Raw genomic sequence first — 27988 nt, forward strand, 5'->3', positions numbered from 1 at the left:
CTTTTAAGAATTTCAAAATAAAGTAAGTTTTTTGGACAATTTAAATAACGATTTAAATAGAACTTTAACGATTTTAACGATTTAAATAGAACTACATTCATAAAAATAGAAGCTTTTGACATTTCTGCTCAATATAATCTGGCAAATTGCTTAGCGTTTGAGTACTTCATTAACTGAGCGGAAAACTTATCAACACAGATATACAGTAGATATAGTTGAACTAATAAAAGAAGAAGAAAATCAGAAAAAAATAGTAGACTATCAGATCCCATCTCTTAAAACTGAATTAAACAGGTTGGCCAAAGTGGTGCAATGCAAGATACAACAGCACCAAAATAAAACATTAAATACAAAACTGCAGAACTTAGCTCCGCAGAAAATTTTGGATTACTCACTTTACCACAGTTTTCGGCTTGCATAAAACGGCCAGTCTTGGGCAATCCCCAAATTAAACACCTTAATGGTAATCAAGTATGGTAAAAAGCGATCTGGATAAGGCCGAGTTATTCGCACAACACTTTGAAAATATATTTGAAAAGGATTGAAAAGGAAAGCTGTTTCTTGCCTCCTCACTCTGTCTAAGAATCTCTTCAAATTCTAAATTGTTATTATGGCTATTAATGATGTCGCCAAGGAAATTTCAAAATTAAAATCAAGGACAAGTCCAGGGTAAAACTTAATCACAACCGGTCTGCTAAAAAATGTATCACCTAAAGCATTATAACTAATTTCAATAATGAATGCATACTTGAAATTCAAATTTATACCAATGCACTGGAAGATTTCTGACAGTAAAATGATTCCGAAGCCGGGAAAAAACCTCAATGAGGTCACATTCTACCGCCCAATAGCATTACTTCCAGTAATCGGAAAACTGTTTGAAAAATTATTTTCCAAACGCCTAAAGCAAATAGTAGAATAGAAACATTTAATACCTTCCCACCAATTTGGTTTTCGGGAAAAACATTCCACGATCAATCAAATACATCGCTTAGAAGAAGACATTGAAGAAGCTATAGAAAACAACCAAGTTTGTTCAACAATATTTCTTGATGTAGCTCAGGCATTCGATAATGTGGCACGAAGGCCTGATCTGCAAATTAAAAAAAGATGCTACCATACCAATGGCATGGAGCACGAAGCTAAAATGGAAGGATCATGTCAAAATAAAAGCTAGCGAAATTGACATGAAACCATAAAAGCTTAAAGCAAAACAAATAACTTATTTACAATCAGGTTCTAAAGCCAGTATGGAAATACGGCGTTCAATTGTGGGGATGTACCGCTGCTTCAAACAACGAAACCATTCAACGCCAACAAAATAAGATGCTCAGAGGCATGGTCAATGCTCCTGGGTATATAAGGAATACCGATCTGCACAACCATCTGTCGGTGGAAAAGTTTGTCAACATTATACTTATCTTTACTACAAAACATGAAAAAAGGCTGGAGGAGCACATAAACCCCTCAAACTTGAGCACTTAGAGAGGCCATATACACGAGAAGACTACGAAGAACCAAGCCTCGGGACTTATTGGCCAACGCGTCATTAGTTATTTTGTACAGTTTTAATTGTTTTTGTATGTTTTAAATTAGTTATATCGAAAAATATTACTTGTTAGCTTTGCTAAGCTATTTTTTGTTATGTTTCAATAAAAAAATCGAATCTGGCATATTGCACAACTTTTACAAACTGCGAAATGTATTTCTAAAATAAATTTTTTAGCAAAAATTTTCACAGAGCACTCTGCCCAGTTTACATGGACTCTTTCGACGCAGTGATTTTGTGACTAAGCAGTCACAACACATTTATAGAGACAGTAATTCTTAAGTGATTCACAGGTGGAAAATGCAATGTTCCGCGTGATTTGCATACCGAAGACCCATTTAGTTCTTATTCTTTCGAAACTGGAAGGCACTACAAACAAATGATTTGCGATAGGTAATATCACTCGTCTGAACTTATAAGGAAGAAGTTTTGGTGAAAGAATCATTTTTAGTAATATATTTGCAAATCGGGTACCTGGTTCATATGATTTAATTTCATGACTTTGAGGTTAGCGGTGTCACGTTACTTTTCTGTATTAATAAACCCGCTACTATTAACGACTTGGAGTCCAAGGCATATACTGGCGTTGACTCAAGTTTGACTCAAACTTAGACCAAATAAGTGGTTTTTACAACTCACTATTGAGGAAGCCAAATGCTTGCTGATGAATTCAAAATACGGGCTCTCCTTGATTTTTATTTATATGGCGATTCTATGTCAAGTGATCCAAGTATTTTGGACATGTCGTTAATTTTTATGAAATCGTTTTATTTGTAGGCTTGAGTATATTAATAAGTAAGCTGAAACGAATTCAAAGAAATCTAATAACTTTAAGATTTATTCAAGGTTGAGAATTTTGGATTTTTTTAATCTGAAATAGATGCGGAACTTTTTAACATTTTTTCAAGAAAATTGTTAGTATATTAGGATGAAATATATTTTTTTGGTTAAAGGTTTTATTTCTTGTTTAAAACTTGTGGAAAAAACGGGAAACATTTAATATAATGTAACAGTCTGAAAAAAAAGTTTTAAAGGGAGAGTAGAGGGTTATAGTTAAGTAATTTAATGTAATGTGTAATTTAGCGAAAAGTTGGTGTTGCCATTACACCGGAAATAAAAACGAAGTTCGTATGCAGAGATATTCAGCGGAAGGTTGATTGTAAATCTGGAGTATTTTTGCTGTAATTTAAAATTGAGAAACATTTTTGAAAATATAAACATACAAAAAAGCGTTGCAGGAAGAAATTCGGAATAAAAACAATGCGATTTTCTGGATTATATTATGCACGTATTTAACTCATCGAAACTCATAAAAAGAAAAAAATACGGTTTATAAGTATATTGTATTGCTTCGATCAGTGTCACCCGGAGGACCCGCATGCTTTTTATAAACAGATTTCTCCACAAAAATTCGATTATCATGTCTGCAAAACAAATAGGGTAGTCGTTTCCTTTCAAAAAAATAACCCTCATCAGCTCAACTCCGGCTACGCAATTCACAGTATATTTGGATAGAACTCCTTTCCGCGTTAAAACCATTGAACCCAAAATTAAAACGTCATATGCGTCATCATTAACACTCAACTGAAATACTTCATTTTTGTTCATATTTTTATTTTCATTTGCAGGTATCCGGCAACACTATACTGTTGTCATCCCAATGAATTCTTTTTCGTGTTTATAATTGACTAGCAAACCCGGCCCCCTTCGCGGGGCACACTAAAATAGAATAGATATGGTTAAGAACAGAAAATATATGATTTTCATAATATTTATTTCTTTATTCTTTATTCAAGCGCTTTGTTTTTGAGTAAATATAAAATATAAATTGAAAATCAGGAAAAAAGAAGATTGTTTTTAAATTTCAAATCAACGCATATGAATAAACAATCGTCTTTTTTCCTGATCATCCATGAATTTTTCGTTTCAACTTATATGTTTTATTAAGCATTGGAGCTTTTTTAACCATTATCCATTTATATTTTTCAAAAAAAAAACGAAAAATTTTTTTTTTTCCACGAACACATAATTTCATTCGGATTTCACATTAAATTCTCAAATTTCGTAAGAAATTATTCACTGTTCCAAAATCCACTCCAAAAAAATTCACAAACAATTTTTACATGTTGCACTTACGTTTTTTCCTTATGGCATCCAAATCAGAAAGAAATATTGACACATTGTAACTCACACTGTCAATTTGACAGTTCAGTTCCGCCCCAAGCGTTAAAAAAGTAAGCGACATTATGGCTGATTCAAAAGAACGCTGTACGCGTTGCCAGTGTTCCGAATTACAACCAAACTTTACGAAACCCATTTTCAATACTTACTTAACAATGTGCGTAAGTTTGGTTTAATTCGGTGCAATGACACGGCGGGTCCACATTTTGGCATATATTTCGAGACCCTAGTCATCAATAGGTATGAAAATTACCCCGTATTAAAGCACTTATCAACAGCTTTCATTTGATACCCATATTGCACAAACACATTCTAGGGTCCACGTTTTGGTCTCTATCTCGAGACCCTAGTCACGGAGCGGAAGGAAATACTCTGAACTAAAGCATTCTCCAACAGCTTTCATTTGATACCCTTATTGTACATACACATCCGAAGGTTACCCGGGTCCACGTTTTGACCTATATCTCGAGACCCTATCTACCAATAGGTATCCAAACTATACGGAAACCATCTTCAATACCTCCTTAACAATGTGTGTAAGTTTGGTTTAATTCGGTGCAAAGACACGGCGAGTCCACGTTTTGGCATATATTTCGAGACCCTAGTCATCAATAGGTATGAAAATTACCCCGTATTTAAGCACTTATCAACAGCTTTCATTTGATACCCATATTGTACATACACAACCAAAGGTTACCCGGGTCCACGTTTTGACCTATATCTCGAGACCCTATCTACCAATAGGTATCCAAACTATACGGAAACCATCTTCAATACCTCCTTAACAATGTGTGTAAGTTTGGTTTAATTCGGTTCAAAGACACGGCGGGTCCACGTTTTGGCATATATTTCGAGACCCTAGTCATCAATAGGTATGCAAATTACCCCGTATTAAAGCACTTATCAACAGCTTTCATTTAATATCCATATTGTACATACACAACCAAAGGGTACCCGGGTCCACGTTTTGACCTATATCTCGAGACCCCAGTCACGGAGCGGCATGAAAAATACTCTGTACTAAAGCATTCACCAACAGCTTCAATTTGATATCCATATTGTACAAACACATTCTAGGGTCCACGTTTTGGTCTCTATCTCGAGACCCTAGTCACGGAGCGGCATGAAAAATACTCTGGACTAAAGCATTCACCAACAGCTTCCATTTGATACCCATATTGTACATTAACATCCGAAGGTTACCCGGGTCCACGTTTTGACCTATACCTCGAGCCCTATTTCCAAAATAAAATATAATCCATGTTACTCGTGGATGATGTAGCTTTCGAATGGGGAAAGAATTTTTAAAATCGGTCCAGTAGTTTTTGAGCCTATTCATTACAACCAAACAAACAAACAAACCAACAAAGTTTTCCTCTTTATAATATTAGTATAGAAAAGTGATTATATGGGAAAATGCATTTGCATTTAATTTTCATTAAAATAATTCGAATACAAGTATAAAAATAGGTTAGAACACGCGTGTGAGTGTATATTTAGTGAAGTGTGGAAAAATAGAAGTATATTGTAATATGCCAACTATAGTGAAGTTCCCGAGGGCACTTTGAAAGCAATTAATTACCAAACTATTATTTCCCGAATAATTAAGAGTTATAAATATTGTTCCTGAACCACTCCCTAACATCTCCACCAAGTTTCATTAATTAAGACATTATAGTTTGCCTGAAATTGCCCATGTTAGATTATAGCGAATCCCAACCGGAAAAACTTTTTATGTCGTTTTTGAAAAACACCCTGTTGCGTAACCCTAGTAGTGACGCTTCTATCGATTTTCAAACGGGTTCTTTACTGGTTCGCTATACATACATATTTGAATACAATTATAACTAAAACGTCATGGGAATCTCATAAGCCGATATCTACAGCAGCGCAACTTAATATTAATTATATTTTTAATCGTGGCAGTAAAAATAATATAGGAATCCTACTATGAAACTTTCAGGGACTACGGAGCACAATCTTAGCTACAACCAGGGCGAATTGAGTAATGAAGATGGTGTCTTCCCAAAAGTGTGACGTCAGGCTCTTTAACAATAGACAGCAAAAGAAACAAAACAAGAAAAAAAAGGAGAAATTAATGTTTGTGAAAATTCAGTGAAAAGCTCGGTAATACTCTGATTTGAGAAATTTCAACTAAACAAACTAATGAAAACGAAATTCCGCGTGTTAAGTTGTGAAATCACAAATGAATATTAACCTCCAAATGCATTTTTTGTTTTTTGCGATTGCAAGGATATATGTGTGTGTATAATTTGTTGTGCCTGGTAGTTTCTATAGCTTTCGCCTACTCTTTCTCTTCACAAACAAGTGCAGCGCACACTCGATAACGTGAACGCTCTAAAGCGTGACCACGCCAAAACGTGAACAGACATTTTTGTGTATTGACTACTCTAAAACGTGAACAAACCCAAAAAGCTTTATAACATGAACAATAAACGTTGCAATTATTTGAATGTAGTTTACATTGATCTCAAGTAATTCTGAAATTGGGGAATCCCCTAAATATAAAGTAGGCATTTTATTCATAATTGTATGTAAGGAGTAATATATTTCAGTCGCGGTTTTGGTTTTGCAAAGAGTGTTTCGTCTTATGTTTTCTGTTGAAAATTAGTTCTAAAAAACCCATGTGCTTGACATTAAAACAAAAGGCTAAAATTCTCGGCTATTTAGAAAAAAGCTCATCACAACTTTAGCAAAGAAATATAATGTTGCTAAATCAACAATTTGTAACTTTAATGTTAAGCGAAAAAGCAGCGTGAACAACACGTATTGTGGGCCTGGAAATAGAAAAACACTGCATTCTTCAAAGTTGCCCAAAATGGAGAGAGCTCTTTATCGTTGGTTTATCCGAATGCGAGATAAAAACTGGCCAGTAAGTGCTCTAATGTTGAAAGAAAAGGCAAAAACACTGCATGCAAAATTTAAAGAAAATGAAGCAAACTTCTTCGCTAGTGATGGATGGCTCCAAGGATTCAAGAAGAGGGACGGTATTCGTCTTCTTAAAATATCAGGCGAAAAACTGTCTTCATAACCTCCGCTTAAAGAAAAACTTAAATCTAAAATGGCCGAATTGGAGTTGTACAACGATCAGTTATATAATGCTGATGAGAGGGGGTTATTCTGGAGACTTTTGCCAGAGTAAACGTACGCGTCAAGTTTGGAGAAGAGAGCCCAAGGGGTAAAGTCCGAGAAGCAGCGAATCACGTTTTTATGCTGTTCAAACGCCACTGGATTCCACAAGCTTAAGCTTTTGGTAATTGGAAAGGCGAAGAATCCACGCTGCTTTAAAAACTTTCAGTGTCCCACCGACTATAAGAGCTATTTTCAAGCAATGGTTTCATGAGTCATTTGTTCCACAGGAGAATATTCCTTTTAATTTTTGTCCAAGTTTTAAGATATACTGGTTATTTTTTAAGGTTTCATCGTTTTTAAAGGAGAAAGCGTTACCAATTAAAGCTCTCCTCCTAATCGACAAAGCTCCTTCTCACCCAAATGAAGCTGAACTGACAACGGAGAATGGGCAAATTTCGGCAATGTTTATGCCACCAAACGTTACTCCCCTCATTCAACCGATGGATCAGAATGCAATAAAAATCACTAAGTTGCATTATAGAAACAGCCTTCTAGCTTCAATAGCAGCGGCAAAGTCTGATTTGTTAGAGTCGTTGGAAAAAATTAACTTAAAAACAGCTTTAAATCTTTTGGATGCGGCTTGGTTTCGTGTTGGTGAAGCAACATTAGCTAAGTACTGAAACAGTATTTTAATTTTTGCGGAAACCATAAATGATCCCGGAATGATAATGGAAAGCTGAACTTCGCACCTTCATGAGCAACACCGTCGGTCTCCTTAGTATTTTAAATCCTGAGGTTCGTTCGTGTTCGCAGATATGCGCAAAGATATGAATGTGGGTTATTGAAAAACCTTTTTTTTATTAAAAATTTCAGATTGAATTCACGTTACCAACCATTCATGAATGGAACGAAGATATCGAAGATTGCAATACAGATGACGATCATCAACAAGAGGACGAATCCGATGATGACAACGCATCAGAGCAACTGGAAAAAATTAAGCCGACTGAAGAAGCTGAAATTTTCAACAAGGCGTTAATATGGTCTGGTCATGAAGACGTCAATCAAAATGATATGAGTGTGCTAAGACGGTTAAGGGAGAACGCTGTGCTTCAAGTTTTAGAAAAACAGAAGATACAAAAAAAGATGACTGATTTTTTTAAATAAAACCATCGCATGACTTTATTTTCAATTAATATGTAACGAAAGCAAGAAAAAAATGGGAATTTACAATAAATGTGAAAAAATGTATTTACTTTGTCTTTTTGGGCATTCCAAAACGTGAACACTTTTGTTAACGTGAACTGCCTTGTTTTGAATTAGTTCACGTTATCGAGCGTGGGCTGTAATTCCCTTCTTTTTGTTTATTTATTCATGGAGGCTGACGCCACAGCGGATTCGGAAGCCGGAACCTTGTATTCTGTCATCCTTGAGGTACAAGTATTAAGGTTAAAATTTGGAGAACAAATTTTTGAACATGATGTTTTTCCAAAAAGGTAAAAAATATTTGTTCCGAAAACTTTTAAATAAAAAAAAACTTGTTATATATATTTTATCCTAAAAATAAAAAAATAAAAAATTACAAAAAGGTTAGAACCGAAAATATTTCACTTTTAATAACTCTAAGCCAAAATTCTTCACATTGAATAAATTTCAAAACTACCAATTTTTTGATGTTTTCAGTTTACTTCTTATAATATTCAAGTGAACCAATTTTCAGAAAAATTTACGGAAATGGTCAAAATACTTGAGTCACTTGACATGGAATCGCTCTACATTTAACTACACATAGCTTGCATAGGCTATTCTACAGTTAGGTCATGGGACATAGTGAGCAACGCAATGACGAATCAGAAAATATTGAGAGCATACAATTTTAATTGTTGCTTTGCCTGCTAATTCCCGCTTAGAAGAGTTTGGCACACAGCAAACATAAACACAAACAGCAATCGTTTGGAAAAATGTCCTTGCTTAAAATTTTGAATAGAAAGAGGAAATAATTGATAAGTTTGATTAATGCAGAGCAAATATCAACTTTCCAAAGGTTTATAGCAAAAATCTGCACTCAATCAGTTGAGGAAATTTTTTTGTTTTTGGTTTGTTGCAGCTTGAAAATTAAATTAATGATTTTTTAACACGCTTCGTTTGCCTTATACAATCGCTTTTTGCAGATGATGGGAAGTTTTCCGTTCGTTAACCGTTTTACTTATTCTTCTCTTTGCGAGAGAATTTTTGTTTAGGCTGATTTGGATTGACGGCTGGTGAGGGCTAATTCGGTTATCGAACACAACTATTGTTAGCATTTTTCGATAAGAATAAACAGCAAAAGAGAAAAATCACGTAAATGAACATTATTTATTGCCATCATTTGATATTAAAATGCATGCAAATCCAAAACAAACAGGCTGTGAAAAATGGGTTTGAAATCGGTGTGGGTTCTGATATTTCTATGGCATCTGAAAAATATTTTGGCTGGTATTTTTCCTTAAACCCACCGCGACGGCAGCAAACCCAAAAGTAAACTGCTGTGGAAACGTTCTATAACGGTTAAAGCCATGGAACGCTTATTAATTAAAAATATCGCACCATAAGTCTACTGATAGTTTTCTCAACTACGGGTTTCGTATTTAAAAGATAGACAATTTTATGTTAAGGCTGGAAATTTTATGTTAAGGCTCAAATACATATAAAATAAAATCAGGAGTGCAACAGCGAAGTATTTAGGGGCCGATTCTATATTGGATTTTCACATCAGATATAAGGGTCGCTATTTATGTAACCAAACAATGGAGAAAATAACAATAATTGAGAACGGTTTTATTGTTTTTCAAAACGTTCTGAGCGCGTTTGTGGTAAAATATTGGGTATGGGAATAAGTCTACAACTTTCCTAGCCAAAGTTACGAATTATTTAAACAATTAAATAATACATGATATTATGTGAAGTATGTGCCATTGGAAGCTACAACTTTACCCCATCAAGCATACGGATTCCTCTCACGAAAAATTCAAGTTCTTTTGACTTGATCCTTTCTTGAGCCAGCTTGCCATGATCTCGTAAGAAGTGAACCTCTCTCCAATAAGGGCTGACCGCATTGGTCGGAATATCGGAACATGTGGTAATCCAAAGATGCAATGTCTGGGAAATACTGCAGTTGTGGCAAAATTTCTCAATTCAGTCCCTCGAAATATTTCTGGACCGATTTAACAACATGTGGCCTGGCGTTGTCATACAGCAAAATCAGTTTGTCATGTCTACCGTCCTACCGTCCCATTCCGGCCGTTTTCTTTGAGAGCTCGATTCAAACGCATTAGCTGCAGCCGGTAACGATCGCCAGTGATGGTTTCAGATGGTTTAAGGAGTTCTAATAGATGACACTCTTCTGATCCCACCAGATGCTCAACATAACCTTTGAAGCATGAATATTTTTTTTCGCTGTCAATGGACCTGGCAGCAATTGACCTTGCAGGCTCCAACATTTTCGACACATAAGGTCATCATAATAGATACATTTTTCATCGACAGTGACGATGCGATGCAGAAAACCTTGAACCGCCGTTCAAGAAGCATCTCACACGTCACCAAACGTCTCTCGATATCCTTCTCCTTCAATTGATGTAGCACCCAGTTATCTGCCTTCTGGAGCATTCCCAACGCTGCAAACGTTCACCGACTGTTGATCTGTCAACATTCAACTCTTTAGACATATCATCAAGGGTTCGACAAGCGTCATCATCTAATAATTATTGAAGTTGAGCTTCTTCAAATTTTTTCGCTGTCCCTTCACGATATTTATCACTCATGTTGAAATTGCCACATCGAAACCACTCTTAACAAGTTGTAATTGATGTAGTGTGATTACATTAAATATTGACTCGATCAATAGCGCTCACCATTCACCATCGCGGCAACTCCATCCTCATTTCGAAAGAAATAAGTGCCGATGATTTCGCCAGTAGTCTATGAATTTTGCGAACAGATTTTGTTTTTTTTTTCAAAGTAAATTTTCACAATTTAGAAGCGTTGTTCTGTCGTTAAACGATTCATGATAACTTGCCAAATTTTCCTGAACAAAACCACGGTTTGCCATAGTTATCGATATCATCAATTCTCATGCAACTACAAAAGCACCCGATGTAAATAGCAACCCTTGTACGAAAAAATACTGATGTTACAATGCTACAATATTTACAGGTGCCACTCCAGTCCGAGCTTCCTATAAAGTACATTCGGATTCACCTAATATACCACAAAATTACTTATTCAAACTAGAAGGCTCAAGAAGTGGAACATTAAATGAATTCAGATAAATCTTCCCATGTGATTTTTCTCCTCTAAAAATGTTTAATAGAGTTATAAATGTTAGTGATCACCTGGAAATATGGTATCAAAATGAAAAGGCTTCCTTTTAATATACAATAAATAAAAAAAAATTAGAAGTCTCTGTTAACTTTTGAGTCAAAAATCAATAAATTCTTGAAAATTTAACTATTAATATTTAAAACCATTATCAAACAAACAGATGTGGACTTGTGCGATACAAATCGTCACATGAAATCAAAAAAGCCCTAAGTTACATTTTAAAAATTTTACAGGAGAAACAAAAAACCTTTTAAAATGAAAATTAAGGCAAAATTTTTCAATATTTTCTCAAGTTAAGATTATTTTTCATAAAAGAATCAGTATTTGAAGAAAAAATATTACTTTTCGTATTACTTACAGATATATGAAACTTACGCCTTCTACAATTAGTTTTTTCTGAAATCGAAAAGGGCGTAACTCAAATAGAAAGTTTGTTTTTTGGTAATTTTCTCAAAATATTTTGCTTATTTCTTGCATTAAATTGATTATAATATAATATAATAATATATTATAATGGAAATTATCCAATTTATTATTATATATTTTTTATTTTGGAATACTGTTTAACCTTTTTTTTTTAAGTTAAGGCGCTTTTCGTATTGTTTAGCATTTTTCGACGTTCCTTTTGGCGGAGCAATATCCAATTGCGTGTGTTTTAAAATGTTCGAATCTACCCAATTTCTTATCATTTTTTCATTTATTCCAAGAGTTGACATAAACATTTGCCGGCAAACCTGGATACGAGTTGGTTTTGCTTTCAAATAATACCGTTTAGATAGCGATCGCCTCGAAAATGTGTTACGGTTTCGTGCTTTTTCTTCTAATTCTACTTGACTTATTACATAAATCTTTTTTTCTTTCCACAACATGTTCCAAAATACAATACATCAAATATTTCTTGGCGTATATTTTCATCATATTGGGAGCAATGACGCAATGTGCTTTTTTCACAATATTTAGACTGACATCTTAAGCCCATTTTTCGAGGATTCTTTTCACACACAATTCCCTTATTAAGGCCTTTATAAATTTTGCCGGTCATTCGGTTATTGTAATTTAAATATGTTTTATTCACCGTTTTTTTTAACACTGAAAATTAGTTTCGTTAATCATTATTAGAGATTTTTAGTTTTAATTAAATAAACTCCAACTCAGTAAAGCCTCTTAGAAACATACAAAAGAAAAACTAACTGTTAATACAGAGATGCAAAAAACCTTATGGGCAATACTTTTCGTCAGTAACTGATAAATAAAAAACTGATAAATAAGAACACACACAATGGCATGGCATGCTATGCCTTCTTGTATTTGTTGTTTATTATTTCTCTAAAGGCGTAAGTTACAGTTTTGGTTGGCAAATTTGTTATGCTTGCACTTAGGGCTTTTCGAATTTTGTTTATACCAACGTAATTATTGGTTGTTGGATTATAAAATTTTAAAGGAACATGTATTATGATACGGTGCATGATAATCAGTAAAAAGTCGATTTTGAATTTTTTGTAACTTAGGGCTTTTTTGAATTCATATGACGAAATGAAATGAAATTATTAACTTTTCAGTCCATACGAGGTCTTTACGTAATAAATATCAGTTCCATCGCATTTGGTTCAGCACAAATTATGTCTGCAATGCTCCTTTTGTTTGCTCTCTTTCTGAACTCAATGAAATCTCGAATTCTATTGAATTCTCTTTTACTTTATCTTTCTATGTTTTTCTGCTCAATTAAACCGTTTATTGTAATTTAACGATATTTTTGAAATTTGTCAGTTAGAATAATTGTAATTAAACGATTTTTTTTTTTGTTAAATATATTTTTGCAGTAAGGAATCAGTAAAAACAATTGTTTATTGATTTCGGAATAAATAAATAAATATTGGGGAGGGCAGGTAATTCAAATATTGAAATGATACAGCGCTTTCTCTCAAAACTCCAGCGCCAATAACCTAGGCTCCTTAGTATTATATATATATCAGACTTTACTATTCATAGGGACTTAAAAATATGCCCCGTGAAAGATGGAATTAAAAAGTTCAGTGAAAGATATAAAGACAGATTACAGAACCATCCCCGTCCTGGAACTGTAGCATTACCACAAGCACTCACTACAATCAGGTTAAAAAGGAACAGAAAATATTTATTTATTATTCTATATATTTTAATCTTTTTTTTGTTTATTTCATTTATTCAAGAAGTTTATGCAATTCATTGGAAAAAAATAATTCTGCAGAAATTAGCTTAAATATATTTAAAAATCTTTTTCAAATCGGAGCTTTTTATATTTATATTATTTATACCTATTTATACCTGTTGAAATATGATACTACTGTGGGCAAAAAGTAAGGTGAATTTATTTGTCAAACTTCGCGGGATTAAAATTTCGCTCTAATTATTTTTTTTCATGAGTTGGCAGCACTGTTAATAACATCTGGGCCAACTTTCATGTGAATGTCATTAGCAGTAATATATTTAAGCTTGTGTTTACCAAACGACCAAGAGTGCATTTTTCGATTTTTACAATGTCTGATTTGATTGAGCAGAGAATTGCCATCAGATTTTGTTTGCGGAATAAAACTTCGGCTGCGGAAACGTTTAGCATGCAGAATTCATTTGGTGATTCGACCATGTCGAAGAAAAATGTCAAAGAGGGTCGAGAACGTGTTGATGACTTGGAGCGCTCCGGACGACAATCGACGTCAACAGATGACCAACACATCAATAAAGTGAAGGAGTTAGTGCTCAAAAATCGTCGGTTGACTGTTAAAGACCGTACTGATATGATCGGAATATCAGAAGGATCTGTGAAAACCATTTTGAAAGACCATTTGGGGCTAAGAAAAGTAAAATCTCTCAAAAAGTCGTCGCGTTGATGTGTATGAAACAATGCTTCCAGACTATCAGGACAAGCTCAAATTCATTATTATAGGAGATGAGACTTGGATTTATGCTTACGACCCTGAAACAACCGACCAATCAAGCGAATATCGTGCTAAAGGCGAGGCCAGACCGAAAAGAGCACGTCAAAGTCGTTCAAAAATAAAGGTCATGATGACAATTTTTTTCGATTTTCGTGGTGTGGTGCACTATGAATTCCTTCCACCTGGCCAAACTGTTAATAAGGAATATTATTTGAGCGTTATGCGTCGTTTACGTGAAGCAATTCGTCTAAAAAGACCAGAATTATGGGCCAACAACTCTTGGTTTTTGCATCACGATAAAGCACCGTCTCACACTGCACTCGTGCTTCGTGACCATTTCGCCAAAAATTCCACGCATATTGTTCCGCAACCACCGTATTCGCCTGATTTGGCATCGTGTGCCTTCTGGCTATTCCCAAAACTCAAGAGACCACTCCGGGGAACGCGTTTCGAGTCGATTGCGGAGATAAAAGATGAATCGAAGAAGGTGCTGATGGCTATATCGGAAATGGACTATTTGGCATGTTTCGGGGATTGGAAAAATTGTTGGCATAAGTGTATTTCATCGAGAGGGGATTATTTTGAAGGGGATGAAATTTATTTACAAGAATAAATAAAGGTTTTTTCATTTTACAACCAAATTCACCTTACTTTTTGCCTACCTTACTTTTTGCCCTAAAATTGTAACAATGCGTATGTCAGTTAATCACATCTCTGGTAAATATTTCACATCTATTTTTATTATTCAAAATTAAACGTTGAGTATCGCACATCGTGTTTCTTATTCGTCTTCGGAAAACTCAATTTAATTTATCAATACCTAAATATTACTTCAAGCAGTAAGAAGGCGTTGTTCCTAAGCAACGACAGGTGGGCATTCCCACTACTTAGAACTGGTAGCGGCAGGCTAATCACCTACCCTGTCAGAAATCAAATAGATTACGGAAAAAACGCATGACTGAGTTTTGTCGAGGTCCTGTGCCCCCGAGTAGAGTAAATAAGGAAAAAAAATAGAGTGCATACATATTTTAAGACTTTAATTTCTAAGATGTAGAAATTAAAACAAAATTAACCTCTGAAAAAGCGTTAAAGTCCAAATTTTAATTTCATTATAAACTAATTGCCGAAAAGTCTCCCGAATATTTCGGTGTGCTATAAACAAGTAAAGTAAAAATAAACCGACTTCAAATGGCAAGCGCAAATTCAGTGCAGATTCAGTTTTTTCCACTTCCACCATCTTAAAATACTCGATACTGCCAGTCTCGCTATGCGGAGTTTAGATGCGCAAAACATAAGAGATTCGTTCAATTTCGGTTATTTGAGAGCTCCTACTTTTCTCTTGCGCTCAAATACAGTGTGCAATTATACGGACCATTGCGTTTGAATTTTTATATGGCGAAATGTGCTTACAAAAACTAAGAAGCAAATGCTTCGACCGGCTGATAAGCAAGGAAATCAGATATTAATTCGCTTAATACAGTTGCCGCTTTACCACCACCTCAATAGATAACATACCTACATACATACATCTTTTAAAAATTGGTTGCGGTTTAATTAGGTCACCTTGTATTTTAGTCTATTCAAAATGAGATTGCGTATGAAAACTTCGCCTTCGAAATTAGTGCTCTTCGCTTTGCTTCATTCAGTTTTATGTTGATGAAGTTTTATATTTTATTTACGTACATACATATTTTATAGCGGCATTTCGAATCGTTACAGGTGCGCGCACGTCGAAAGGTGGCTGTGACGGTGCTTGCATTCGTGCTTATATTCGGGATTTGCTTTTTGCCCTACCACTTCTTCATGATTTGGTTCTACTATTGGTAAGTATAGAGAAAGTTCTAATAACAAGACGAAAGTCAACTTATTATGTTATAAAATTGCATATGCGTGTAAAACTATAAATTTTATATATAAAGTGGCGCAAACTTAGTCTCTAATTTGATTTTAAATAACTTTTTTACTAAATAAAAAAAAATTTTGCGTGATGGAAATCCTTATTTTGACTTTTAAGTGCTCCATAGCTTGTCTGTTTGAATACTGCAACTGTCTAGGTCACAAGTGTCAAATATTATTGACCTACGACGCTATTTGTCCAAATTATAAATCTTCCGATAGGGTGATTCACTTTGAGCCACCTTGCATGAATGCTGGATGTTCAGTTTAGTCGCTTCCCATCAATATAATTTTATAAAGGATTTTAAAGTATAAAAGAACTAAACTAAAAATATTAGTCTTATATGCTTTTACTCTCACTTTACTATATTAATATTCTCCGTATTCAGAACAAAGAGGATATATCCAGATATCGAAAAAAATGTTTCCCTACACTTCGCTAGGACTAATAATGTTACAATAATATTTTTTGAAGAATGTATCTTTAAATAACCTTTAAATTTCCTAATAAATTATTTTGGAAAAAATATATAAAGGGTTTTCCAATAACAGGTATTATTTTGAGTAGCCCGCCATTTCGGTAGATGTCACTTTTGAAGCTGTTATTTTTTGTCAAGTAAAGGGTTTTTCAATAAGAGCGGGTAGATGTTGAAATGGAATAAAATGGCGTTTGCTGTGGGCACGTAGCGCCGTCCTGCTGGAACCACATGTCGTCTAGGTCCATATGGTTCAATATGGGCCATAAGAAATTGGAAGAGCCACCACGTCTACCGAAAAATGGGCGCAATGCGCGCAACGTTTGCGTTAATAAACACTCATTTTGATAATAAAGTTTCATCATTTGAACGTGCTGTTCAATCGTGTAACTTACCATGATGATTTGGCATAAACAACTGAATAATAAACAGAAGATTTGACAGATGTCACCAAAACAAAATGGCTACCACAGGGCGCCAAAATCGACCCTTTAGAAACTACACCATTCATAGAAACGATACACGCTTAAACAACGCATTGAAATTATTAAAATTCACTAAAAAAATGGTGAAAATTTAGCAGAAACGGTTCGTAAAACTCGAACATTTTTGGGCCATCGTGAAGCACCTTGTCGGACCGTAATACAGAAATTGGTGAAAAAGTTCGAGCTGTTGGGACAAGTGATGTGAAGAACAAAACCCGTGCACGTCGCTCAAGAACAGCCGAAAATATTGCTGTTGTAGCCGAAAGTGTTGAAGAAAACCAAGGTTTATCCATTCCTCGTCGTTCTTTGGAATTAGGCATTCCACAAACGTCATTCCACCGTAATTTGCATAAAGATTTGGATCTTAAGGCTTATAAAGTCCAGTTAACACAAGAATTCAAGCCGGCGGATCATCAACAACGTCGGGTATTTGCTGATTGGGTCGTTGAAATGCATGAAAATGATCTGGAACTCCATCGAAAAATCATCTTGAGTGATGAGGCCCATTTCCACCTCGGTGGCTTTGTCAACAAGCAAAATTGTCCTATCTGGGGCTCAGAAAATTCAAGAGTTATTGTCGAAAAGCCTCTCTATCCTCAACGTGTGACTCTTTGGTGCGGTTTATGGTCCGACGGAGTCATTGGACCTTACTTTTTCGACAATGAAGCTGGGGCAACAGTTACGGTGGATGGATTGCGCTATCGAGATATGACCAACGTGTTTTTCTGGCCGGAATTAGATGGTATTGATCTGAACCACGTTTATTTTCAACAAGACGGCGCTACGTGCCACACAAGCAACGAAACCATTGATCCTTTACGGTAATAACACCTCTTATTGGAAAACCTTTTAATACATATACATATACATACCTGATGTTGGTTCTTGTTGCTATTTCATAAAAACGTAAAAACAAAATAATTTTGTTTTTCGCCAGGACAAATATAGATTTTTTATATATCTCTTGCGTGTACTTTATGACACGAAATGATAGAAAAAGTTTGTTCTAACAGTGGTCACTCCGAATGTATTTCTGCCATGAAAAAGATCCTCATAAAGAATATCTGCCGTTCGGAGTTGGCTTGAATCTGTAGGTCGCCCATTTGTGGAATAACGCACTGCACAAATGGGAGGAGCAGCTCGCCCAAACACCTAACAGAAGTGCGCAGTATCAGAAGTCTTGTGTGATAAAAACTGTCAATAAAGTTAAAAGGCAAAATTTATAAAGCTGTGGTTAGACTTGCAATGATGTATACCACAGAATACTGGCCACTGTCTGCTAACCAGGAACAAAGAATCCATGTGGCGGAAATGAGAATCCGGCAATAGGCATCGGGATAAGATAAGCAATAAACACATCAGAGGTACCATGTGGCTCCAGAAATTGATAGAAAATCGCTTGCGCTGGTTTGGGCGCATAATGAGAAGACTGGAACAGCATGCCACAAAGAAATAGGTAAGCCTTTAAGCCCAGGCTAAGCACTATTAAAAACGATATGCAGCGAAGCGAAGTCAACGAATAGACAATCCAGGGCCGAGTAACGTGAAGATTGCGTACGAGGAGGGCCGACCCAACTAAGGAACCATGGCGAGGACGAAGAAGATTTAATAGGAAAAAAGTTAAAATATTTATTAACGTTTTTATAGAATAGAAAGAAGAGCAAAGTTGAAAGTAAAAACGATTTTTTTAATAGCTGGATCCACTTTCGCTCAATATCCACTTTATTGAACATTTCGTCCTTTGAAATCTTATATATTCAACTGATGAGAAAATGAAGAACTGACTATGCAATTTTACCATATAAACTCAAAATGTTTCCTGCATCTCTTTTACCTGTGCAAGGTGTACTCTGTAAAATAAGAAATTTATTGCTCCTAGTAGAAATCCATCTCGTATTAAGCTACACATCTAAAAAAAACGTAATATTCGCCTCTAATTTATTGGTCCGTAGAAAATTCTTAAAATACAGTATTTTATTATGTAATATCATTTATTCATATCCAATTTTCATTAACACTTGTCTTTGATTTCTTTTATTCCTTTTCTTCCTCTTTGCAAGGCCAACCGCCCAGGATGACTACAACTCCTTTTGGCACGTCTTGCGTATCGTCGGCTTTTGCTTATCCTTTGCCAATAGCTGCGCTAATCCGGTGGCTTTGTATTTTGTGAGTGGCGCCTTCCGCAAGCATTTCAATAGGTATTTGTTTATTCACTACAATGCAGACGCATAACAAACAGGCATCTCCTGCCCAAACGGGGTAAGGAAGTTGCAAAGAATAACAATTTGATAGCAAAAAGACAAATAAACAAATCAAAGATTTTCGATAAGAAAAATAAGATATTTACGAATTTAAAGAGAGCAGATTTTGACTAAATTAGGAGATAATATAAAATTAAAGAATAAAAATCGACCTATATACTCGTACATATATACAGTACACTGCAATTGTGAGAAAATTAAGAAGTGAAGGTAGAGAAAGCATTGAAAAAATGTGGTTTCCAATCGTGCAAATACTTAGCTCAATTTATCGACGGCAAGAAAATCAAGGATTTGCTGCTCAAAAATAGTTGATAGACCATTGGCGACACTACTACTATTGTTGGCATAAAGTGTGGGTTAATATAAAGAATTTTTGAAAGACTATTTATGGAGCTGACACATTTTGTCACATTAAATTCCTTTGAAAAAGCGTAACGTTCCCAATTAAATGTAAAGATACGACACATTCATGAAGCGCATCATGGTTTTCAGAAGGGACTTGGATCCATTTTTATGACTCGAAACAACCGACCATTACAACGGAGCGAATATCGTGCCCAAGTTGAATGAAGACTAAAAAAATTGCACCATAGTTGCTCAAAACTAAAAAAATCAAAGATCCGCTAATAGTTTTTCTGCCACAAAGCCAAATTGTAAATATAAAATTGATAATATGCCTTATCTGATTGTTAGCATAGTTTTAGTGAGGCCATTCGCAAAAAATAATCCATTTATAGCGTATAATATTAATATTTTTTGGACATTTATGAAGGGAAATGAAAGGAGCAGATTAAATAATACCTATCCGTTAGCTTTTATACCAAATTTACGAAATTCCCATGGGTATTTAAGGTTAATTTTTAAAGCGTTGACGGGTCGGGTAAATATTAATTAAAAAATATTAAATATGTTTCTACTTTTTTAACCATAGAGCAAAAATAAGAGAGGGATAGCATCAAGAGTAAAATTTTTCCCCCCATATTCTTATATTTACTTCATTTATCTCAGCTTAACTTCTGTCTATACAAAACATTACTCCGGGAGCACCGATTACGGGCCAGGGAAATCATTAAAAATTGTTGCCGTTTGAACTTGACACATAAAACTTATTAAGCTAAGCGCAAATTACTGTTTACTAATCGTGGCTTTGATAGCTGCAGAAGGGAGTGGCAGAACGGGTTCCAAGACAAAGAAGTTGGCTTCAAAACCCATCCATTTGAGTCATAAGTCTCGTTACCCACATGCTCCGAAACCCATGTTAACATCAGGATATTATGTCTACCGGGGTAGTTCAGCCTGGATTTACAGGACTCAACTTGAAGTGGTTGGAGGGCTGTCTAAGGGCATGAGCGTATCTTTGCTGTCCCTGGATATACATGCAGGTTTGCCTCTCCATCTGTTTTCCACAACAAAGTTCATTGCTTCTTGAATAGCACACACCTCCGCTTGAAATACAGAGCAAAGTGTAGTTTTGTCCCGCTAGATTCCACGTAGGCACCAGAGCCCAAACCGTGCTTGGTCCTGGAGCCATCCGTGGAAATGCAAAAACAGCGCTTGCGGGGCTCATTTTTAGAGTTTGAGCACAATTGAACCACTGGTAGCACTAACTGTATCTCTTTTCAAGTGCGACTCCTGATGGCATGGAGTCAGGAGGCATAGAGAGGATCATTGGGTCGTGGTTCATGTCATCTCTTTTGTACTATACCGGACAGAAGCCGTACAATACCCATTGTGTTTCAGCCTACAGATCATCTGCCAAAAGATTTGATGGTAAATCGAATGGCGGCCTCATTTACCACAGGTCTGGCAACTTATCAGTCATGCCGAGAAGGTCAAGCAGCTCTGACAACAGCCTCTTTCAATAAGGGCCAACTGGCTCAACGCTGGCCAACATTAATCTGATTCCCTGGAAATTGAGACTCCATCAGCAAGCTAATCGTCTCACTTTGCCTCTCCGTGAAGGAGCCATCAAATTTCCTAAGTGACCCCAGCTTGGCAGTTGGATCCCTTTTCAGGATCCTCCCCATTTTCGTCGTGTCACTCAGAGAATCAATACCGCTGCAGAAGTCCTCATAAGAAACTCTTTTCGATTTCCTAATAAACTTCTTGTAGTTCTTCTAAATATGACGGTATCGCTCCCAGTCCTCAGCAACATTAGTCTTAAAGACTCGGGCTAGAATTTTCTCGACTCGCGCCTCAACATCTGGACCTCTCGATTCCACCAAGAATCGGGAGTCCGGTCAAGGGGAGGTCGAGTTGGACAGACTGACTCAGAGCATTCTGTTAAGGCAGTGTTGAGTTTCACAACAACCGCCTCAATGCATTGTTCTTTCCGAAGTCTCTTTTTCGGGGTTTCTAGCGGACAATGGCTTTTGTGCCTCGCCGACACACTGAAACTCAGGTCTTGGCAACAAATTTGCTCAAGACTCGTCACAGTGAGATGGGATGATACTATAAGACCAGTCCTATGTCTACTCGAATTCCTGTCATATAATACCGTGCCCCTTCCAACGCGCCAAAGCCACAGAGGCGCCCCCTAAAGACCCAGGCCTCTTTCACTGTTGTTAGGCTTCTTCTACTGTCTTACGTATGAAAGGGCCTTTAGTTTTATACTGCCTACAGATGGTTTTTTATGAAAGCTTTTTCAATGCAGAAATGCACTCGAAGGTTTGCCATTAAATGCCGAGGGATGGGCGCTATTAGAATCAATTATTTTATACTAATTTAATATTTCGTCTCCTCAGAGGGCCTCGAGCCAGGGGCCACCAAAGATTAGATATTCTTCAAAAAAATTGAATTGGAAATATTAAATAAAAATAAAAAAAGTACAACCTAGTGGATGCAAGTAGGAGCGTTATTTTGCCTTATTCGAATTTTTCATACAATTTTGATACAAAAATTTCATATATCAAAAGAGTTCTATCATAAAATCTTAAATCGATGGAAAAATTACTTCTGGAGATCTTGTAAACTGTACTCATTATTTTTGTTAAAATCGTGTGTAAAATTGTGTTTTAAAAAACCTTTATACAACAGCTGATTGAAATCAAACTCATTATCTAAGGCTCTTGAGAAATGTCATGAACGATGGTGTATATCAAATTGAGCGTATTCGTATTGAGCAATAAAGTAAATTGTAAATCATAATCCTTTTCTATCTAAAACCTACTTCATATACTTGCCAACATTGCAAAACCGTTGCCTACACTTTGGCGCACTACTCGTCTACATATTCCTCTAGTGCCTTATAGGATAAAAAACTCTGTACTGCATATATTTTCTCTACAAACCTTTTTTGAGACTTTTTGTTTGATTTTGGTTTTTATGCAAAACTTTTTTCGCTGTTCCTTTGCACATTTCACCTTTTTTCCAGATACTTGTTTTGTCAAGGGTCCGGCGTACGACACAAAAAACGACACCCACACAACGATACCCTCTGCATGCATCGTGATGCATCGCTCACTAGTACCGCATCAAAGCGCTATTATTCTTCAACTCGACGTTCAACGTGCCACCATCATAGTACCACACGAAGGTGAGTGATTTAAACGATTATCCTGCAATAAAACCTAAGCCACAATCGAACTTTATATAGTTTTCGTGTAACTACAATATCACTTGGGCTGCAGAGAAGAGCAGCTGAGACTTTGCACTTTTTTATTTGTTGCAAGTAAAGCTCTACCTAAAACATGCCCAAAAAATATTGTAGTTAAGTCCCATAGCTGTTTAATGTTGCAGGGTACCCAACCTTAAGTAAATTTAATATAAAATTACATTCGTCGAATGCTTGCTGTGCCATTCCCAATAATTGTAACCAATCCTATTTTTGCTGAATGGGCAGTGTTTTACTTCTAGTTTTATATAAGTATTTTTATAGTTTTACTAGACAAACTCCTACCAACAGTAAAGTAATCAACTAAATACTTAACACATCGCTTTGCCGTCATCAAGAAAAATGTCTGCAAAACTACTGCTTGAATTTTTCGCACTTTTTAAAACAATCTTAGATGAGTCGCTAAAGTATGCCATTAGAAATAAAGATCAATCAGTGCATGTCAATGTTGAAAAGTAAGAAAGCAAAAACAGCTTATTCGATTGATTACACTATATTCTGAAATTATTACTTCATATTCGTATTCATTAATCGCAAAAACCCTCGAATAAGGAGTATCAAATTAATCCTATAAATTAAAAAAAAAATTGGATGCACCATTTTGTTTTTTCAATTTGAGGCAGAAGTCCTTCAGAAGGTATTTGGCGTATTCTTTTTATTTGAAAATGTGTGAAGAATTAAAAATTGAGGATTGTTTCGCATAATTTTCCTTTGCCTGATAAAGTATTGGCTTACATATCGTTTATTATATAAATTTATACATATCGGGTGTTTTTCAAGAGTTTGAGAACTTAAAATGATAAAACAGAAATGTAGTTGGGATGATTTTTTTTATTATAATCAGGTAGATAATTTCATGGCATTTATGTTTTGAATATGATATGCCGCATATGTCCGCCGCGTATCTGGTGAATGGTCCATTCGATCAGCCCAATTGTTGACTGCTTTTCGCGATAAATCTCAATAATAAATCTAAACGAGTGAAAAATGCGAAGCAAACAATGGTTATTTAGCTACAATTCTTGCACGAGCTGTATTTTATAGGCACGTAAACCAAAATCCTAACGTAAAATTTTCCACGTAGTCGAAGAACAAAGGCCAGCAAGTTAAGAACTACAAGAAGCGACATTTCTGTGCCTTTTCAACACATCGCTCTATGAATTTCGCGAGCAGATTTCTTTTTTTTCACAGTAAATTTCCACATTTTTAAGCGGATTAGGGTAATTTTCGATGGCAACATTGCCGAAAAACGATACGAGGGTAGATTGATAAGTCTTTAGAATTGCAACATCTATCGGTCATTAATTCACTTAATTATTGTGATCGTTAAAAGTGAACTGTCAAAAGCGAGTTGTCAAAATTTCATAACATATGGTCAAACGGTATGAGAATTATTTTTGCAAAACACTATTGTATTTTTATTAAAAATGGAAAAAGGTAAACTTCGTGCTGTTATAAAGTACTTTCATTTGAAAGGTTTAAACCAGAAACAAATTATTGAGAAGTTGCAGACAGTATTAGGGGAGCATGCACCCTCAAATGCAACAGTTTACAATTGGGTAAACGAGTTTAAACGTGGTCGGATAAGCACCAAAGATGAGCCACCTTCTGGGAGGCCAAAAGAGGTAACGACTCCAGAAACGGTGGAAAAAGTGTACAAAATTTTCACACAAGATCGAAGAATTAAGTTGAGAGAGATTGCTGACATTGTGAACATTAGTTATGAATGTGTGCATAACATAATACACGATGAATTGGAAAAAATGTATTGACTTAAAAGGAGATTATGTTGAAAAATAAATCAATTTTTTGTTAAAAAACCAATGTCTATTTTTCATTCTAAAGACTTATCAATCCACCCTCGTAGTGTTAAAGTATTGTGAATGGAAAATAATCAAACTTTTAAAGAGAAGCACAAGAAGAACTGAATTCAATGTTACCTTACACTAACACGTACATAAATAAATTACATTAATTGTGTTGATATTTCGGCGCAGTTTGAGAAATTGCAAGTTAAGATTTTGTAAAATAAATAGTTATTTTTTAATGTCAGGGCAGCTAATACCCACATTTGTTGCCTGAGATCCATCTTTTACCGACAAAACTATCCAATAAACAAATCAGCTATTCACTAGTCAACGTTACAATCATCTGTCACACTAAATTTTAATCAGAACTAACTGCGTCGGTAATCCCGTCTGTCTACGTTATTACTGAGCGGAAAGGTCAACACACATTGCCATTTTCAACTATCAGACGATAGTTATCGATATCCTGCAGCTGAAAAACACCCGCTATAAAACAACAGGATACAATAGAGCGGTTCAAGTATTCCAGGTCAAAAAATATCGTTTTACAATTATCAAGTCAATATCGATATGACATCGCAACACTAGAAATTCTTGTGTGTTACGAAAATCGGACTATTTGAATATTCGCTGGAAGCCTTCGTCATGACAGTTGAACGCATATGAGTATACTAACTCCAAAATAAGTTCCAGCAAAAGAAAACTACAAGATTCAGTTAGCATTTCTTAAAGCTTTGTTTAAAAAAAAATTTTACATCTTCAGTCTTGCATAAAATATTGAACATTTTTAAAATAATAATAACACGGTTTTTTACTGAGTATGGATCTGGTTTTTTTTTTTATTGTATATCTGGAAGTCAAATAATAGCAGTTAATGTTCCCTTAAAACTCAAAACTGATAGGATCGAATATTGCACATTACATACAAAAGGCCCAAAAGACGAAGGTGGAGCGCTCATCTCGTACCGCCATGCCGCTCTCAACACATTTGACAGAATCGCTGTGTGTGTGATCTCACGCTTGTGCCATTTATTCAAGTATTGTTAGTATTATTATTAGAAGGCCATTACGCATTATTATAGTTTCTACTTCTTTCATTCTTGTTCGCGTTTTTTTCTCTCGTAACTGCAGCAGTGTAACGTCGCGCCTCTCTAATGAACACAAAAGGCTTAGCAGCATCAAACCAGATATCTACCAAGCCCAAACCCATCATAAAACACTCCACAAATTTTTGAAAAATGTTGCTGAAGTGGCAGTTCTTGGCCGGGCATAAGCCCAGGTCGTTCCCGTAAAGTAGAACCGACTGTATAGGGTCCTATGAGTAGCTTAAAATGGCAAAAGAAACCCGAAGGCCACTGATTTTGAAACTATGCACAAGTGGTTCTATTTGTCGAAGTAGAAATCAATAGTCCATAGAACCAAATAAACTTTGCATTTTTGCACAGCAAGCATTCGATTGTTTTATCTAATTTACTGTTGGTATTACCTTAGCGAGGCACCTTAGGGGGCTTAACTAACTACATTTCAAGGATATGTTTAAAAAAATGTTTTTGAATTTCAACCGCTTTACATGCCCAAACCCTTCCTACTGTTTGCAGCCGTTTACAAGAGACCACCATTACCATGATGGCGAATGGCAATCACAATGGCGGCCCGCCCACCGACATCTCTGACGTCGCATTAGCCAGTGAGTTCTGCGAGCGTTCGCATCACTATCAACAACATCCGATGCAGCCTACACATCAACAACAATATCGCCAAATCTCACTTATGTGAGAAAGCCAAACAAGAGGGCGCAGCCACCAATCTGCGGCAGATACAGTTGTAGCAACATCGAAAGCAAAAACAACAGCCACTTTTCCAAATATAAATGATGGACTTGCAACAACTACAACTGATGCAGTGCTGACAAGGTCAGAGATGCCTGCAAGTTGTATCGAGATGAGCGATTTAACTGTATTGAAAGAAGAGTTGCCCGAAAGGGCGAACAATTTGAAAGCACTACACGAGCAGCAGCAACAACAAAAGTTGCAGCAAAAAAATAAGAATAAACAACGTGGCATACATTTTCATCTGGTCGGTTTCACGCAAATTTAAAAATTCTGCCGCAACTTGAATGCAACGAATTAAGCCAAAAGAAGAATTTTAATGCGGAAAATAGCTAAAAAAATTAAACTTATTCTAATGTAAGTTGTATATATTTAAATAAATAAAATATGTACTAATATAATAAAAATATACTTAAAAAATAAAACTAAATTTAAAAAATTAAATGGAATTTTAACAAAGTGAAGCCCACATGATTTTTAACACGGTTTATAACTTTTGTGGTTTATAACTTTATCAAGTAATATATGTACTTATATATGTAGGTATAATAAAATCCCAAAACTATATGTTACAGTTGAAAAATTCTGGAATAAAAATTATATTTTGTGATTTTTGAACCACTTACCAAATGCAGATTTATACAGTAAATATAAAAATATATTTTAAAAGCGTATAAAAACCTGGTCTGTTTGCATTGAATGTAAACTTTGTAATATAAAATAGTATCTATATATTGTATATTTACACTAAACTAATGAAATGTGCGAAAACAGTTTGTTGTAACTGCTATGATTGTTTAAATATAAATAGTAATTTTCTAAATGTAATTTTTTTTATATTTTTAAATCTGTCTCATTTCTAATCAATATTTTGAACTATCAGAAAATTTTCAAACGCTTTAAACCAAAATAGAATTAATTTAAATTTTAGTGTAATATTTCCACACGTAGGAATAAGCAATTATAGGCCAAAAATGTATTTATCGATCGTTTGCTAGAAGAACGTCATAACCTGAACAATTTTAGCTTCTACTTTTATGCAATGTAAAACATGCAAGGCAGTCAGTGATGGTAAATGATTTTTTGGAAAATCCCTACACAGCCCAAAAAAATTCCCTACTTTTCCCTACGCTTACAAAAAATGTTCCCTATACAATTCCCAACATTTTCTCTCCTGTGTTTACACTATAATGAGGCACTTGCAACATCAAAATTTAATTATTTGCTTAAGTTTTGGGCATGGTGCTATTTTGACACTTTATAATAAAAACAAATTTTATTTCAAATATATATAAGTACACATATTTATTATATATATTAGAAACACAAATGTAAAGAAAAATTCAGCAAAAAGACTAAAAATTAGACTTTTTCATTACATTCAGTTCTGTTTAAAGCCAGGCAGAGTTTTTACGAGTATATTTTCAGAATCCGGCGAAGAACCTGCTAAGTCTTAATTCGAAATTTCTGGAACCATTTGGTTTACTCGATTTTTTCTTTTTTATTGCCATCATATTTTT

At 35.2% G+C, this 27988-nt stretch overlaps 1 protein-coding gene across 3 annotated transcripts in view; it reads left to right on the plus strand.

Annotated features, from left to right (window-relative positions):
* Positions 1–27696, plus strand: part of LOC128867795 (neuropeptide CCHamide-1 receptor) — a 137710-nt gene extending 110014 nt beyond the window's left edge. For 2 of the 3 annotated variants that reach the window (XM_054109299.1, XM_054109300.1), the window contains 4 exons: positions 15820–15923; positions 19018–19155; positions 22592–22753; positions 26238–27696. In XM_054109299.1, coding sequence (XP_053965274.1) covers positions 15820–15923; positions 19018–19155; positions 22592–22753; positions 26238–26415 — 582 coding nt within the window. In that variant the 3' untranslated portion in view covers positions 26416–27696. Of the gene's footprint in view, positions 1–15819; positions 15924–19017; positions 19217–22591; positions 22754–26237 lie in introns of those variants that run through there. The other variant, XM_054109301.1, reaches the window with a different exon arrangement.
* Positions 27697–27988: the final 292 nt, after the last annotated feature.

The sequence above is a fragment of the Anastrepha ludens genome, chromosome 6, assembly GCF_028408465.1.
Source record: "Anastrepha ludens isolate Willacy chromosome 6, idAnaLude1.1, whole genome shotgun sequence".
NCBI lineage: Eukaryota > Metazoa > Arthropoda > Insecta > Diptera > Tephritidae > Anastrepha > Anastrepha ludens.